The sequence below is a fragment of the Zingiber officinale genome, chromosome 8A (assembly GCF_018446385.1).
Source record: "Zingiber officinale cultivar Zhangliang chromosome 8A, Zo_v1.1, whole genome shotgun sequence".
In the NCBI taxonomy this organism is placed as follows: Eukaryota; Viridiplantae; Streptophyta; class Magnoliopsida; order Zingiberales; family Zingiberaceae; genus Zingiber; species Zingiber officinale.
The window spans coordinates 65,200,913-65,215,101 of NC_056000.1; the positions used below are offsets into that span (position 1 = coordinate 65,200,913).

A 14,189-nucleotide genomic window follows, 5' to 3' on the forward strand; every position below is an offset into this window, starting at 1 on the left:
TTTGTTATACTTCTAACCGGCCAAACTGGAAGTTGCTTGGAGGTAGGTTGCCGAGCCATGGTACTTTCCGAGCAGGGGGGGGGGGGGAGTTGCCAGTTCGATCTGTTAGCTAGTTGGAAAGTCAGGCCGAGCAGGCAAACGAATGTAGAAATAGCTCTCATTCCAATGCTTATTCGGGGAGGACATTTTATCAAAATATACAATCCACTTGGGTTTAGAAACGGAAGGTGTCTAGCTCAGAGAGTTTGAGATCATGAAAGTAATGAAAAATACGAGGCACTAGAGGGATTATGTATAGATGAAATAGTACGACTACGCCACAACAGTATGAAGGAATTGGACACTAACTGATGCATGGGAATATGAAAATATCTATAAATTTCAAAAAAAAAAAAAAAAAGGTGGACGGGAAAGCGAAGGCCGACAAAGAATTGATCTTTAAAGAAGGGCAAGAAGTCGTCTGAGGCAAGTGAGGGTGGTTATAAGCAGAGGGAATGACGATTTGATACCTGTCGGGAAAGTGGTAGATGAGTTTCATTTGGTCAATCTCATCACCATTAAATTTGGACTCAGTAGAAGTGTATCACAGCCTGGGGGGAGCCAGGGGTGGGAAATAGGAGACGACCATGGAACAAAGGATGGGAATTGAAGGTCAAAAGGGAGAAAAGAGAAGAAACTTATAGGTGAGAAGAAGATCGTCGACGACGAATAGAAAAGAGAGCAGAGAGACAACGGAGATGAAGACGAAGAATGTAGAGGGGAGAAGGGAAAAAAAACTAAGGGTTTAAAAACCATGCATGCTGTCGACCCGGGCCGTCTGATCCAGGGTTTTAGAAAATGAGGTTTCATCGTGACCATTGAATTTAAAAAGGTAACCATCATATCAAACTCAAATAGCTGCCTATTACATCACGCATGCTGTGGTATGCAGGGGCGACACGTGACATTCAGTTACAGGTGACATTAATGAGGAAACAGAAAGCATGATTACAAGGCGTGATCAAGCATGCTTCCCATTAATTGGGATTTGAACAACTTTTGAGAAATTATGGTGACGTCAGTGACAATTAAAAGACATTATATGGGTTGAGTGGTTGGAGCAGAGATCAGAAGGAAGGTAAAAAACAACTAAGTGTCGGCCATGATATCGTCGAGCGACAATTGAGCATTGAAGATCACAGTCGATCGACGACAATGAACCCTTGAGCATTGAAGATTACAAGAGAGCAATGACTATAAACTCTTGCAGCAGCAACGACCACAGTTTAACGGTGACTATAAACCCTTGGGCAAAAAAGATTACAGCTGAGCAGCAACTATAAACTCTGGATCAGTAAACATCATAGCCGAATGACGACTCTCAACCGTAGGACACTCTGTCGGGGAGAAAGAATGCTAGGGCACACTAATCATCTAGTCAGTCAGACTTGCAGTCTCTTTCGACTAGACTTAAGGGGAAGACTTATGATGCGGTAATAAAGAGGGGTCTCACCAGAGTTAGGCCAAAGCAAGGAAGACCGACTGACGTGGATGTCTTTGGCCTAAGTCAGAGAGGCACTAGCCATAGATCGGCTGAACGGGCCAGTTATGGTCGGGCGGATGGCATGTCCGAACAGGTAAGCAAGTCAAGGTCTAGTGGGTGACGTGTCCGTCCGGATGAGAGGCAGCCCTCCAACAACGAAAAAATTAAGGGAGATTGCTCGGTGTAGCACAGCCGAGCAAGACATGTCCCGACCGAGCGACCACCAATCGACCTACAACGGGACCCGCCCATATATCTTCTCTTACTCTTTTGGAGGTTTGTGCCGCTAACAACAGAGCATGTTCCGTAGATAAATCGTACGATAAAAGTTTCCAGGTTGTTACATCAAAAATATGCATGCTCGCTTAATAAAAGGTGTTAGAGATATTTTTTGACTTGTCTTTTTATAAGACACTTGGAAAAATGTGCACATGCTTTGAGATGCATGCACAGATACTACACTGGCACTATGAAAGAGAGTTTCCATCTATAGGATAAGGATTATTTTACATGCTTTAACTGTAATTTTCTGCTATTCCCTACATCATCGAAAACTGGCTTGAGCGTCGGAGGGCCAACGTCGGAAACCCTTTCTTTACCCGACGCCAATACTTCTATGTTACAGGACTTCGTAAAATCTCTGCCCCGTCAACTTTCTAGTCATATCCTAACTTTTCGTCTTCTCCATTTTTAGACAGGAACACTCCTCGTGAAGAAGTTATTGTAAAACCTCTTCATCTCCATTTTCTGATTCCATTTTGTTTTGATATTCAGCAATTTAAAATGATGATCAAGTGTATGATCCAAAGGAAATCAATTCAAAGTGTGATTGATGAAGAGTTTGTAATATTCGATAACCCTTTATAGACAAATAATATAGTTATCTAAATCCGTATCTGGATTAGTTAGTCGAAGATTCCAAGTTTGATAGTTGTTAAACTTTCTAAGAACACGCCATAGCTAGGATTTTACCCTAAGTAGTTATTTTCTTCATCTTCTATTTTCTTCTCCTTCAAAGGTCACGGCTATATGATTCCTTTTGGTCTTCCTTCATGAAGGCCTGCATCACTTAACACAAGTGAAGAGAAGGAAGAGGAAGGTTTGAATCTTGAGGGTCTTTGGACTTCACCTTTGTTTCCTAGTGGAACTTAGAGAAAGGGGTCTGTATGTGAACTTGCATAAGGACTCTTTTGTGGTCAATAGGATTCGTAGATTTCCATTCTAAGTATTTGTTTTTTTGCGGTAGCATAGAAGGTCATCAAAATACCGCGAGTGTCGCCCACAAGCTTTTTATATAAGGGTGAGAAATTGATTCAAAATTGAACCAATCAAAATTTGATAATTTTTTTTTTTTTTTGGATAAATCTAACTGATTGAATTTTTTATCAATCAACTAGTGAAATCATTAGTCGAATGAGTGTGATTCATAATTAAATTGTGTGGTTGTCACATTTAAATATTTTCGTCCATTGTTTAAAATATAACAGTCGGCTGATTTTAATTTAACCCATTTAACTGATTTATGATATTTAAAATCAAATAAATTTTTTAAAAAATAATATTTTTTAAAAAGATGAATTTCAGAATTAACCAATCAAATTTCTGAATTGAGAACAGTTTAATCAATCTTTTGTTCTCCCCGGTTTCTACACTAAAATTCTTCTTTATTTCCATTTGAGCATTAGATTTGTCAATTGGAGGGAATCAAAGAGACCCAAAACACTGAATCGACGGACTTCGATGGGTCAACTTTCTAGCAAACAAGAAACTTTGAATAAGTCATTTTTTATAACAGAATTTCATTTTACCCCGATGTGTTGTTGTCAAAACATCTCCCTAATTTTTATGTGTATTTGATTCAAGTTATCATATATATAATTTTGATTATGTAATTATCAGGTAATCATATAACTAAAATTTTAAAAAATAAAACATAATCAAATATTATTTGGTTCAACTTAAATAATACAATAAAAAAAATATAAGTACACAAGCGTATGGTCGGGTAAATCTCAAATCGTCTATTCCTAAGAATTGACGTCGGGTAAATCTAAAATCGTCTGTTCCTAAGAATCGACCTCTGGTCATTAAGTCAGATATATCATGCGTCCACCGTCTGTGCTACACCTTAGAAACTAAATAATGTAATAAAAATTTATTTATTTGAATGAATAATCTAGTTTAATATTTTAATGTATTATTTTCACATAAAATTTATTGATATGCTCCGTGCACAGTACATGACTAATCTAGTTTAATATTTTAATTTCACTTATTTATGTGAAGGTTTCAATTAATAATGTAGTTTAATATTTTAGTTTAATTTATTTTAATTTCACTAATATTTTAGTGTATTTTAGTGTATTTATTTTAACACTGCTATTGTAATTTCAATTGAGTATAAAATTTATATTTAATTTCACTGAACCCCTTAAAATTTACCAATTTCAAACGCGGATTGCAAGTTGACGCGATCAAATTCTTTAAAGAGGACAAAGCTATCAAAAAAAAATTTATTATTATTATTATTTTAAAAACACTACTAAAATTTTATAATAATTCAAATAAAAAATTAAAAAATAATAATAAGCGAAAAGATTGTGGTCGCTATCACCACTGATCCACCTTTTGAATTTTAACATTCTGAACGAATAAAGACGAAGAGCAACGAGAAAAAGTCCAACCGCACCATTTGTCACTCGCTTTCCGTCTTGACTATGTGCACTTGAGGTCAGGACTCCATATCCAGCATCTTCCACCATTCACACACATCGCCATCCATCCATCCCTCCGTCCATTTATCTTCAATGCTTCGATTGGTTCGACCGGTTAAATTAGAAATTAATACTTTATTAATAAAAATATATAAAATTAATTTAACAGGAAACTTATCCTATTTTTATTTTTTTTAAAAAAAATTATAAGATTTATAAATTACTATATTTTTATATATATTTAAATAAAAGTTAAAAATAAATTTACAATTAAGGTTTACTAAAAAAAAAGGTATCGAATCAATCTAATCTTGCTAGTAGTAAAAGCTTAATTTTTTAATTTATTATAAATGTGGTCCATTTAAAATTTTATTTCTATCTCAAATCAACTTGTTCATAGTAAATCATAGTCGATCTGATCCAGTCTAATAGATTAGCGGCTTCTTTCATTATCCATTGTTTACTTTTGAAGGATAAATCATAAATGAATGAGATAGTTTTCTTCTCAAGTGACAGATACCTAAGAGAACATTTGACATTATACTGTGAAAGATTAACTTAGGTCAGCAAACATTGAATTTGTTACTATTTTCATTTTTCATTAATTGTCAAGGTAAATCGAGAAGTGTTCATGATAAACGACATAGAAATCTAATATTCTTTAATTGTGAATCTCATTAAAAGGATTTTTTTTAAAATAGATTGTAAAAAATCTATACTAGTTGATAATCGAACCGTAATATTTAAATGATAATTAGACACCCTTCCTTTATTTACTGTGGGGCCTAGGTTAAGGGCTGTGAGCCAAATCAATTTTTTTTTTCCATTAAGAGTCCTTTTAATGATGCACCTAAGCCTGCCTCTCCTCCCCCTGATTCCTCTCTGACACTCTGTTTCTCTCTGCTCCTTCTCCTCTGTTTTTACTTCCTAATATATATCATGTTTCCGGCCGACGTCCCGCCGGCGAGGGTTCTTCCACCAGACTTCCGTGGACCATTGAACCCGACTACATATACTCCGCGTCCGTGGCCGCGGTCGCCGCCTCCGCCCCCGTCGTCGTCTGGTAACATCCCCACCCTGGTCGTAACCATCCTCGGTGTCCTCATCGCCGCCATCCTCGTCCTCGGCTACTACTTCTTCGCCGCTCGGTGCTGCTTCTGGCGCAGGAGGTCCGACGCCCTCGACCGCTCCCAGCGCCGCCTCCACGACGACCTCATGATGTTCGCGGTCGAGAGCCGCGGCCTCGGCCAGTCGGAGATACGGCAGATCCCGACCTTCCGGTACCGTAAGGAAACCGACGCCTCCGCCGCAGGCGGGGACGACTGCGCGGTCTGCCTCGGAGAGTTCCAAGAGGAGGAGACCGTACGGCTGCTGCCGGATTGCTTCCACGTCTTCCACGTCGACTGCATCGACACGTGGCTCCAATCCAACGCTAACTGCCCTCTTTGCCGGGCGAGAATCACGCCGGATGCCGCCGCCGTCCCCGTCGACAAGCTCCCTGCTTTCCTCCGAAGCAGGGGACCTCAGGGGACTCGTTCCGGCGACGTGACGATCGACGTAAGGGACGATGAGCCAGAGGTGGACTGGCGGAGGCAACTGCGGCGCCACGGGAGCACCGGCGCAAGGCGGCCGCCTCCAGCCGCGCCACCCATGCGGCGGTCCTTCTCGGTTGACACGGCGGCGGCGGACCGCCGGCTCTACGGGGAGGTGCAGAAGATCGCGTGGCAGAATCCTCACTTTCGGGAAGCGGCGACATCCATTGGAAGAGGCGGAGAAGGGAGCAGCGGCACCGGCAGAATCCGGTGGGGGTTGTTTCCATTTCACCGGCGATCGAGCAGCGCAGCGGCCTTCTCCTAATGGTTTAATTTTTTAAAATAAAAAGAAAAAAGAAAAAAAAAAGTAAAATCGAGGAGAGTGGAATTAATGTTGTTAGTAAATTTAGATAATATAATTTTTTTTATATTATACAATAATATCAAAAAATTTTCACAAACTTTTACAAGTTTTAAAAAATTCACTAATATAAAAACTCTAAATTATTTTAATATAAATTATTTGGGTCTTTGGAAATCCGAATTGTTTGAATTTTCTAGTGTCACATTAGAGAATCCCAGCAATAAACTATTGTAATGGGCTTCCCTACGCAAAAAATTATTTTAATTTAATATTATATTTATCTTAATACTTATCTTAATAAAAGAAACTAAGAAAAGTATATTTTTTAACATCGTCGACCTAAAATATTTATAGAAGTTTCTTTGATCGTAGTGTTGTCAATTCTAAGATGTGGGACTAAAGAGAACTATATTTTTATATAAAACAACCAAAGAAAATTACTAATAAATCTTGGAATTATTTTTAGTGTGAATAGAAAAAAGGACAGTAACGTAAATTCATTTTATGCTTCACCAAAAGTTAGTTAGTAAAGGGGGGAGATTTTTAATAAAATAGTAAGATATATGCCCTTAAATTTAAATTTGATAATATAAATTGAGATTATTAAATTTTTGAATAAATAAAATACAAAATTTAAAGACATAAACCTTCATAAGTATGTGTTTTTAAAATTATAAAAATTAAGTACATATAATACTGAATTTCTTTTAATTAATTTTTTTTGTTAGGACTCTTTAAACCAATTAATCCTAAGATTAAACTCTTTAAACCCGTTTTACATAGGATGGAAATGAAACTCTTTTTCATTCTAATATACAATTATATTGGCATTTCATTTGTGGGATAGCATCATCTCATTACATTCAAAAGTCAATAACAAAATGACAACATTTCAAAGCTGAATTTTGAGTCGCAAAATAAAACTTTTCCAAAAATAAAAATAAAAAAATGAAAATGATGGCAACGAAGAAAAGTCTACCTTTTAAAATGACATTGTGAAGAGAGCTGAGAGTTGACTTTGATCATGAAGTGGATTGACTTGTCAGTGATCACGATAGCAAAATAATTAAATGGAAATTGTTGAGGATGGGTTTGACCAAAAATTAACGGTTAAAATTGTCATAATAGAGTTAGGGGTGTAATCGAGCAGAGTCGAGTTGAACTATTGAATGTTTGAGCTTGGCTCGTTTATAATCGAACTGAGCTCGAGCTTTATTTAACGAATATATTCATGGTTCACGAGCTTATTCGAGTTTTTATCAAGCCTAAACGAACTTAATAAGTATAAATTATAAATTTAAATATTCATTAAAAAATTAAATTATATATTTAGAGAAAATTATAATATTCTTATTAAAATTTATAATATTTTAATAAATAAACTTAATATATTTGTCTATATTTTTTATAAGTAGAGTGTAAAATCTATAAATTTAATATCAAAATTATTATTTTTTTAATTTAAAAGTTGATTCATGAGCTTAACGAACGTGTTCACGAGCTAACGAGCCGAGTATTGTGAAGTTTGAGTTTGGTTTGTTTATCTTAACGAGAGCTTCACTAAACGAGCTCAAACAAACTTTTATCGAATCGAGTTTAGAATAGCTCACGAGCGGTTTGGTTCATTTATACCCCCAAATAGGACTTAAATTGACCAAAAAAAAAAGAAAAATTTTATTTAATAATTAAGTGTCTGGTTTCATGGATGATTATTAATCTACCAAGCAAATTCTTATGTATATTTACAAGTAGACTTTCAAAATATCCGTCCCATTTGAAATTTGAAAATTTTAAAATATCACCTGGATGAAATTATTATCCTCTAATGATGTTTTAAATTGTGTTTAACCATTTTAAAGAAAACATGTTATGATGAATTAAATGGATGGCGCAAATTCGTGGTAATTAATTGAAGTCATCTTGGAAGTTCCCTTGAGAAGACAAAAAAGTTGAGTTGGTTGGTTGACTAATAAAAACACAAGTAATATAAATTGAATATTTTGTTGTTTTTTTTTGTTTCTCTGTGTTCATGTTTGAGAGTATTAAATATATTTCTTGTATTTATAAATTATTTGAATGCCATTTTGAATTAAACTAACAATTTAGCTTTGCTATGATTGTGAATTATTATGCTTCAATGGACATTAGGGAGGGTTTCAATAACTTAGTTTTATGTCTTTGTGAAGGACTAATTAAGTGGCATGTTGATAGTTAGGGAAAAATTGAATCGTCTATGTGTGGAAACATCGAACGGAGCCGTATGGTAATAGTAGCTTCATTCGTTGCATTTTTCGTAGATTGATGGCACGCGGATAGTTAAGAGCTTCATGATCGCAAAGTTGTACATAAAATTGTCAATTTCATTCCTAGACAAGAAGCAAAAAAATTGAAAAAAGAGTACATTAAGCTTGTACAACTAATATCGAAAATCATGTAAACTAATGGGCACATATCTTAATCCTATTGATCCTATTTTCCATGAAGTCAAGTGATATTGGTTAAGAAAAATATAATGTGAGAAATGATAAGTAATGTAGACAAAGAGAGTTAAGAATAAAGAAACATAATGCCCATGCATGCAAATATGATTCGAAGAAATCCTATACTCTTCTTTCAAAGTGACGATAAAGCACGACTAATTGATAGGTTAAGGCATTATGCATACATCTTCGGTCTTCTCTAGCACACTTCAAAGTCGATGTTCTTACATCACACTCATTCACGAAGCATGTTCATGTAAGTATAACTGGAGAAGCGAATGAACAACTTCCGAAACCAAATGGGAGAAAACTAAACTGATCTTGCAAGAGAGACACGATCCAAAATAAGCGAAGATAAATTTGATGTGCTAAGATTGAAAACAAATGATGTGCAAGTGATAGAAGTATTCACCTACTTAATGAAAGAATTTCAAGATTGAGAATTCAAACTTACGGATAGACTTGATCCCAGCTTACGTTGGGTTCAGCAACATACTTAGTTATGGCCGAAGTGCCAAAGAAATTCTATTTTAGATAGTTTTCGGTATAGTTTCGTGTGGTAATAGTTAAGGATGTGAAATCCCACAGGTCACAGGTGGAGTGTTTCAATGCCTAGAAAATGCCATAGAGAGTGTGTAAAGTCTATGAGAAACTATGAGACTTTGTAAAGAAGAGGGTTTTTGAATTCATGATGTTATAATACTGTGAATTAGTATCCGCTCTCTTATGACTCTCGCTAGGTCATCAACAACACATGAAGCACATCATCATTAGTATTCACTCTCTTGTAACTCTCGCACTAGGCCTCTTAGTCATGGACAACATGAAGAACATCATCCCAAAACTAAGGTTGTTGATACCTCATCCATCTTGCAGGGGAACGATAAAGCAACAAATTTTAACAACCAAAATTACTCTTTAAGAAATAGTATAGAAAAGGACTTTCCAAATTTTTTGACACCAAGAGAGGTTTTTTACTACCACCCCTTTGGATCTATATGTGTTGATTCCCCTATAAAAGGAATTGGTTTATTAGTCAACGAATACTAGCAATTTTCTCTACAAACTACATTACCTTTAGACAGCACCACATGTTAAAGCTTGACAAAATCTTTCATTTTTCGATGAAGAATCCATGCCGTTCTTTGCCCCACTCTCAATCGATCGAGTTTGCTTCTCAGTTTTTTTCCCACCTACAACAATATTATCATCGATAACTTGACAAAAACAAGATTGGGGGAATATCGATAAAATCATTCAAAGTTTGAAAGAAAATAAGAATATCATAGATTATTGATTAAAGCATATAAAACTTAGTATTAGAAGAAAAGGATAAGAACAATATGGCCAAATAACAAAAGGTTTGCAGGAACAAGAAGATTACAAATCTCTAGTTTGGTGTGCTATGCCTCGAAGTGAGGAGTTGTGTAATTGAGTTGACTCTAAATGGCACTTAAAATATTTGAGATTTGTGTTAAAGACTGCCATCATAATCACAACAGATCATGTTGAATGAGTATTTAATTCACAAAGTCCAAAACAGATACAAAGTGCATACACTGCATCAAGTTCTAGATACACAATGCATGTGATCAAACATTATCTAATAGTTTAATGACTAAGTTCATAGTGATTATAGTCTTAATATGGAAGTCTTCCATCAGCTAATAAAAAAATTACACAACCATAAGTTTTGAAAAAGCTATCGCAACAAAGATGTTACTTAAAGCAAAAAAAAAAATAAAAAAAAAAAAAAAAAAAAAAAAAAACTCTGCTAGATTTGCAGCATTTTAAGCTGTGAAAAATTTTCGAACTAAGAAAGTTAAGAAGATGTACTAAAACTATTTTGGTATGTGTTCTAAAGTTTGAAAGTGAAGAATCTTAGGGTAATCAAATTTAAGAGTATTAAAGAAAGAAGATCATGTACCTACCTATAATGAGCCAGGGTGATGTAAGTTTTGTCGAATGATTGAAGCATCATCTTGGATAAACCTCAGTTAGTGGACAAGAAGTGAGGCTGATAAAATAAATTGCTGAAATACCTGGCACTGAGAAGTATCCTTTGATAAGACATATATCATATAGAATCGATTAATCAAAATAGTTGTAATGTCAACATGCTGCTGCCTTCAACAAAAATTTATTGTGAATGAAACTGACAGTTTATTTCAAACACTCTCAGGATCTCCTTCTCTAGTTCTGGTAGAAGAACAGGTTTCCGGATCAGACCGTTCATCCCTGACTGCATGCATTTCGTCCAAACATGATCATCAGTACTTGCTGTGAAAGCAATAATCAAAGGCCAACACCCATCTCTTGAACTCCGAATTTTCATGGCAACTTCATAACCATTCATATTTGGCATGCTGAGGTCCAAAATAACCAGCTGCAATTGTTGGTCAAAGGAATCGAGATAGATCAGGCATTCAGTACCAGATGATACAGAAAAGGCACAGCAGCCAAGCTTCTTCAGAAGCTTTTGCGTTACAACTCTATTGATAGCACTGTCATCAACAATTAAAACTTTGAGGCCTTCTAAAAGAGAGGAATATGAATGATGACTCTCTGAAGAACCTCCTGATTCAGAAATTAGCATGGAAAGTTGCTTCTGTAAGCGGAGAATCAATGTTACACATTCCTGTAGCCCATCCGAACTCGGAACTATGAAGATTTCTCCTTGCATCAGCTGCAGCAGATGCACACGAACAAATATTATGAGAAGCTACAGAATGTCATCTTATTTGGAAGAAGCTTAACTTCAGTAGCAGCAAATTTGGATTCTAGGTTTAAACAAATTGATGTTTCAAGTCATATGAAGTCAATACGACAAAAATGAAGATCACAAAAACAAGAGTTGAGTAAAAAAACACCAAGATAAAGAAATTACATAAAGAAGTAGAGGTCTTGAAAGAGCTTATACGATATCAGAAAGTCTGTATCAATCTGTCATTTTGAAAAATTATCCATGAGCACATCATATAGTTGGATTTAAGTTGATTTACCTGCACAATTTTTTTACACATGCTGAAGCTGAAACCCGTGTTAAACCCCTCCCTGCAAGGCTTTCTGTTGAACTGAACTAATGTGTTTGAATACAGGCCAAATGATTGTGTGATTGTAATCTCAAACTTCAGGAAGGTATACACATTTGGTACTCTTGATTTCCAAATCCCTCTTGCATCTTCCCAATCTGCTAGTTCTGAATCACTCCTTACACAAAAAGTCAAACATCCACCATTGAATTCATTCAGCAAACCATCAATTATATGCAACAAAACATGAAGAATCCGCCTCTCGTCACCAATAGCCTGACCAAGCACCATATTCTCAGCCAGAAATTCAAAACCAAATCCCCTACTATCACAAAGACACCTAGCAACACAAGCAGTTTCCTTGATCAGTGACTGTAGCTGGAATGGCTTCATTTCCAATGTAAAGTGTTCCCTGTTAATCACCATGACATCATTGATCAAAGTGGAAACCACATTACCCGTTTTTGCCATAGCATTCACTGTCAGCCTCTGTTCAAGAGACAAATTTGCTTGTTGCATGAGTGACAGGAGACCCACGATCGAATGGATAGGCCTCCTGATTCCTTGGCTCATGACCTTCTGGAATAAGTTCCATGCCTGGCTTGCCATCATTACATTTTGCTTTGCCTGTAACAAAGCCTTGTTTTGCTCTACCAATTTGTCTCTGATCACATGTGATTCCTCTAAAACTGCAGCATGGGACAGGGCAACAGCAACCTGATCAGAAACAACTTCAATCAGCTCTAGCTCATGGTGGCTCCAAATTCTAGTATCATTCTTAGGGAGAACCAAAACCAATATAGCATAGTGTGCTTGAAAAACCTCAGGTGTTCCACCTTCAAAATTAGAAACTTTCAACATAGGCATCCTAATTGCAGCAACAACCCCTGATTCACCAGCTGCGCCGCTGCTTGCAGAACCTAGTGTAGAATCAGGCTTCAGTATCTTGACTCCATCATACTTCTCGACTTCAAACACATCTGGATCGTGCATAGGAATCGAACATATACAAAAGTCAGAAGAGCTCCTATTCAGCTCGTGAGTAAGAACCATCTCCAACTTACTCTCATTTGGCATCCACACAGCACAATTTTGCAGCTGTAGAGTCTTTGAGAGTTCAACCAGGGTAGTGTACAAAATGGTGTGCCTATCTAGTGATTTTCGGATTTCTTGAGTAAGCATTCGCACGTGCCAGCTCACTTCTTCCTGCCTTTTCATCAGCCCTACTTTCTGGTCCAGTTCATGAGCTTTTAGCCTCAGAAAATTCTCCCTCAATTTGACTTTTAGAAGCTGAGGGATCAAAGTCAAGAGGGTTATTGCAGTCAAGAAGGAGACAAGTGCTGTGAGGAATTTGGAAATGGTGAGAGCCAACACTAAGAGGAAGGAATGGGGCTTGTATGTGAACACATTGAGCAAGTGGGTCATTCCGCAAAGAACTATGAATGCGCTGAACTGAAAAAGGATCCATTTGAAGGGGAACAGCTTTGAGCATGTAACAAAGTACAATAGTTCAAGTGGAATGGAGAAATATGCAGCTGCAATCAACAAGTCGCTCGCTTTCTGGCAGTTTCGGATTCCCTCAATGCTCCACAGTCTGTCACCATCGCAATCACAGAGGGGAAACTCAAGCTCTGTAGCAGAACCAAATGAGAGTAAAGGCAGAAGCAACAGCCCATGGTAGAATGCTCTTGATGTTTGGATAAGAAACTTCATCGCATCAACATACTAAAAAATGACCATTCAGAAACTTGGATGGAATTGCTTCAGCTCGTTGCCTGCCTGAAGAACGTAAATACTTAACAAATTCTTCAAAAAGAAAACAAAAAAAAAAAAGGAAAAGAATGAAGATTGGTAGAGTTTTTGGCAGAATATAAACCAGCAATCTGACTTTGAGAGGAGATATTCTTCAAGAATTATCTACTGGCTATCATTGTTCAAAATGCCTTTTTTAAAGAATGGAAGCATGAACTAGCTCGAACCCCTTTTAGCGAAGTTGATTAAGCCGATCAAAACCAAAAATGCAGTTTTTTGCCTGTAGCTAAGCGACAAATCTAAGTAGAGCCACGAGAAACAGAAGAATCAAGAACCATCACCCGCACAGAACCACCGTTAGAACGGTGAAGGAGGAAAAAAAGCATCGCCGAGAAAACAAATCCCTTCAAAAGCCTAACTTTCGCACGCTCCCACGCTCGATCCTCCAAAATCTGAAACTTCTGACTCTACCTTGTACTAAATCAGAGCACTCGGTCACCGGGAACGGGAGTGCGCGGTCGCTACTCTCGTGGAGTTCTAGGAATCCATGCCCACATCACATCGCGTCACGCCGCATTGTCTCCGATGCCTAATCGGGGGAGACACTGAACGTGGACTCCGCTGCGTTCCAGGCAAGGATTGCCTCGCCCGTCGATTGCCAATCGGAGGATGCAGAAGCATTGGGGGATTTAAAAATCCCATTCGCCAGACGCCGAAGGCCCGAAGCTCGCCTCCTCGCTCGCGCTTCTCCATCGATATATTTAATCACCAAAATATTGAGCTTCTATGCTTT

At 37.0% G+C, this 14,189-nt stretch overlaps 2 protein-coding genes across 3 annotated transcripts; one reads left to right on the plus strand and one right to left on the minus strand.

Annotated features, from left to right (window-relative positions):
• Positions 1 to 5,084: 5,084 nt before the first annotated feature.
• Positions 5,085 to 6,199, plus strand: LOC122011619 (RING-H2 finger protein ATL16-like). Its single transcript, XM_042568001.1, has one exon. It carries the CDS (start codon positions 5,176 to 5,178, stop codon positions 6,091 to 6,093), a length of 918 nt encoding a protein of 305 aa, XP_042423935.1. The 5' UTR covers positions 5,085 to 5,175; the 3' UTR covers positions 6,094 to 6,199.
• Positions 6,200 to 9,508: 3,309 nt separating this feature from the next.
• LOC122009329 (ethylene receptor 2-like) lies at positions 9,509 to 14,141 on the minus strand. 2 transcript variants are annotated; one of them, XM_042565445.1, is made up of 5 exons: positions 13,868 to 14,141; positions 11,615 to 13,423; positions 10,773 to 11,298; positions 10,544 to 10,660; positions 9,509 to 9,805 (listed from the first exon to the last, which is right to left on the minus strand). In XM_042565445.1, exons 2-4 carry the CDS (start codon positions 13,355 to 13,357, stop codon positions 10,590 to 10,592), a joined length of 2,340 nt encoding a protein of 779 aa, XP_042421379.1. In that variant the 5' UTR covers positions 13,358 to 13,423; positions 13,868 to 14,141; the 3' UTR covers positions 9,509 to 9,805; positions 10,544 to 10,589. The 2 variants fall into 2 exon arrangements, with proteins under 2 accessions (XP_042421379.1, XP_042421378.1); XM_042565444.1 differs by having other exon boundaries at positions 11,615 to 13,419; positions 13,868 to 14,127.
• Between the last annotated feature and the right edge of the window lie 48 nt (positions 14,142 to 14,189).

Coding starts and splice junctions, on each gene's coding strand:
- LOC122011619 (XM_042568001.1), top strand. CDS start 5,176: ATGTTTCCGGCCGACGTCCCGCCGGCGAGGGTTCTTCCACCAGACTTC.
- LOC122009329 (XM_042565445.1), bottom strand. CDS start 13,357: ATGAAGTTTCTTATCCAAACATCAAGAGCATTCTACCATGGGCTGTTG. Junction 11,299..11,614: donor TGTGTAAAAAAATTGTGCAG/GTAAATCAACTT, acceptor CATCTGCTGCAG/CTGATGCAAGGAGAAATCTT. Junction 10,661..10,772: donor GAGAGTGTTTGAAATAAACT/GTCAGTTTCATT, acceptor GATACTTCTCAG/TGCCAGGTATTTCAGCAATT.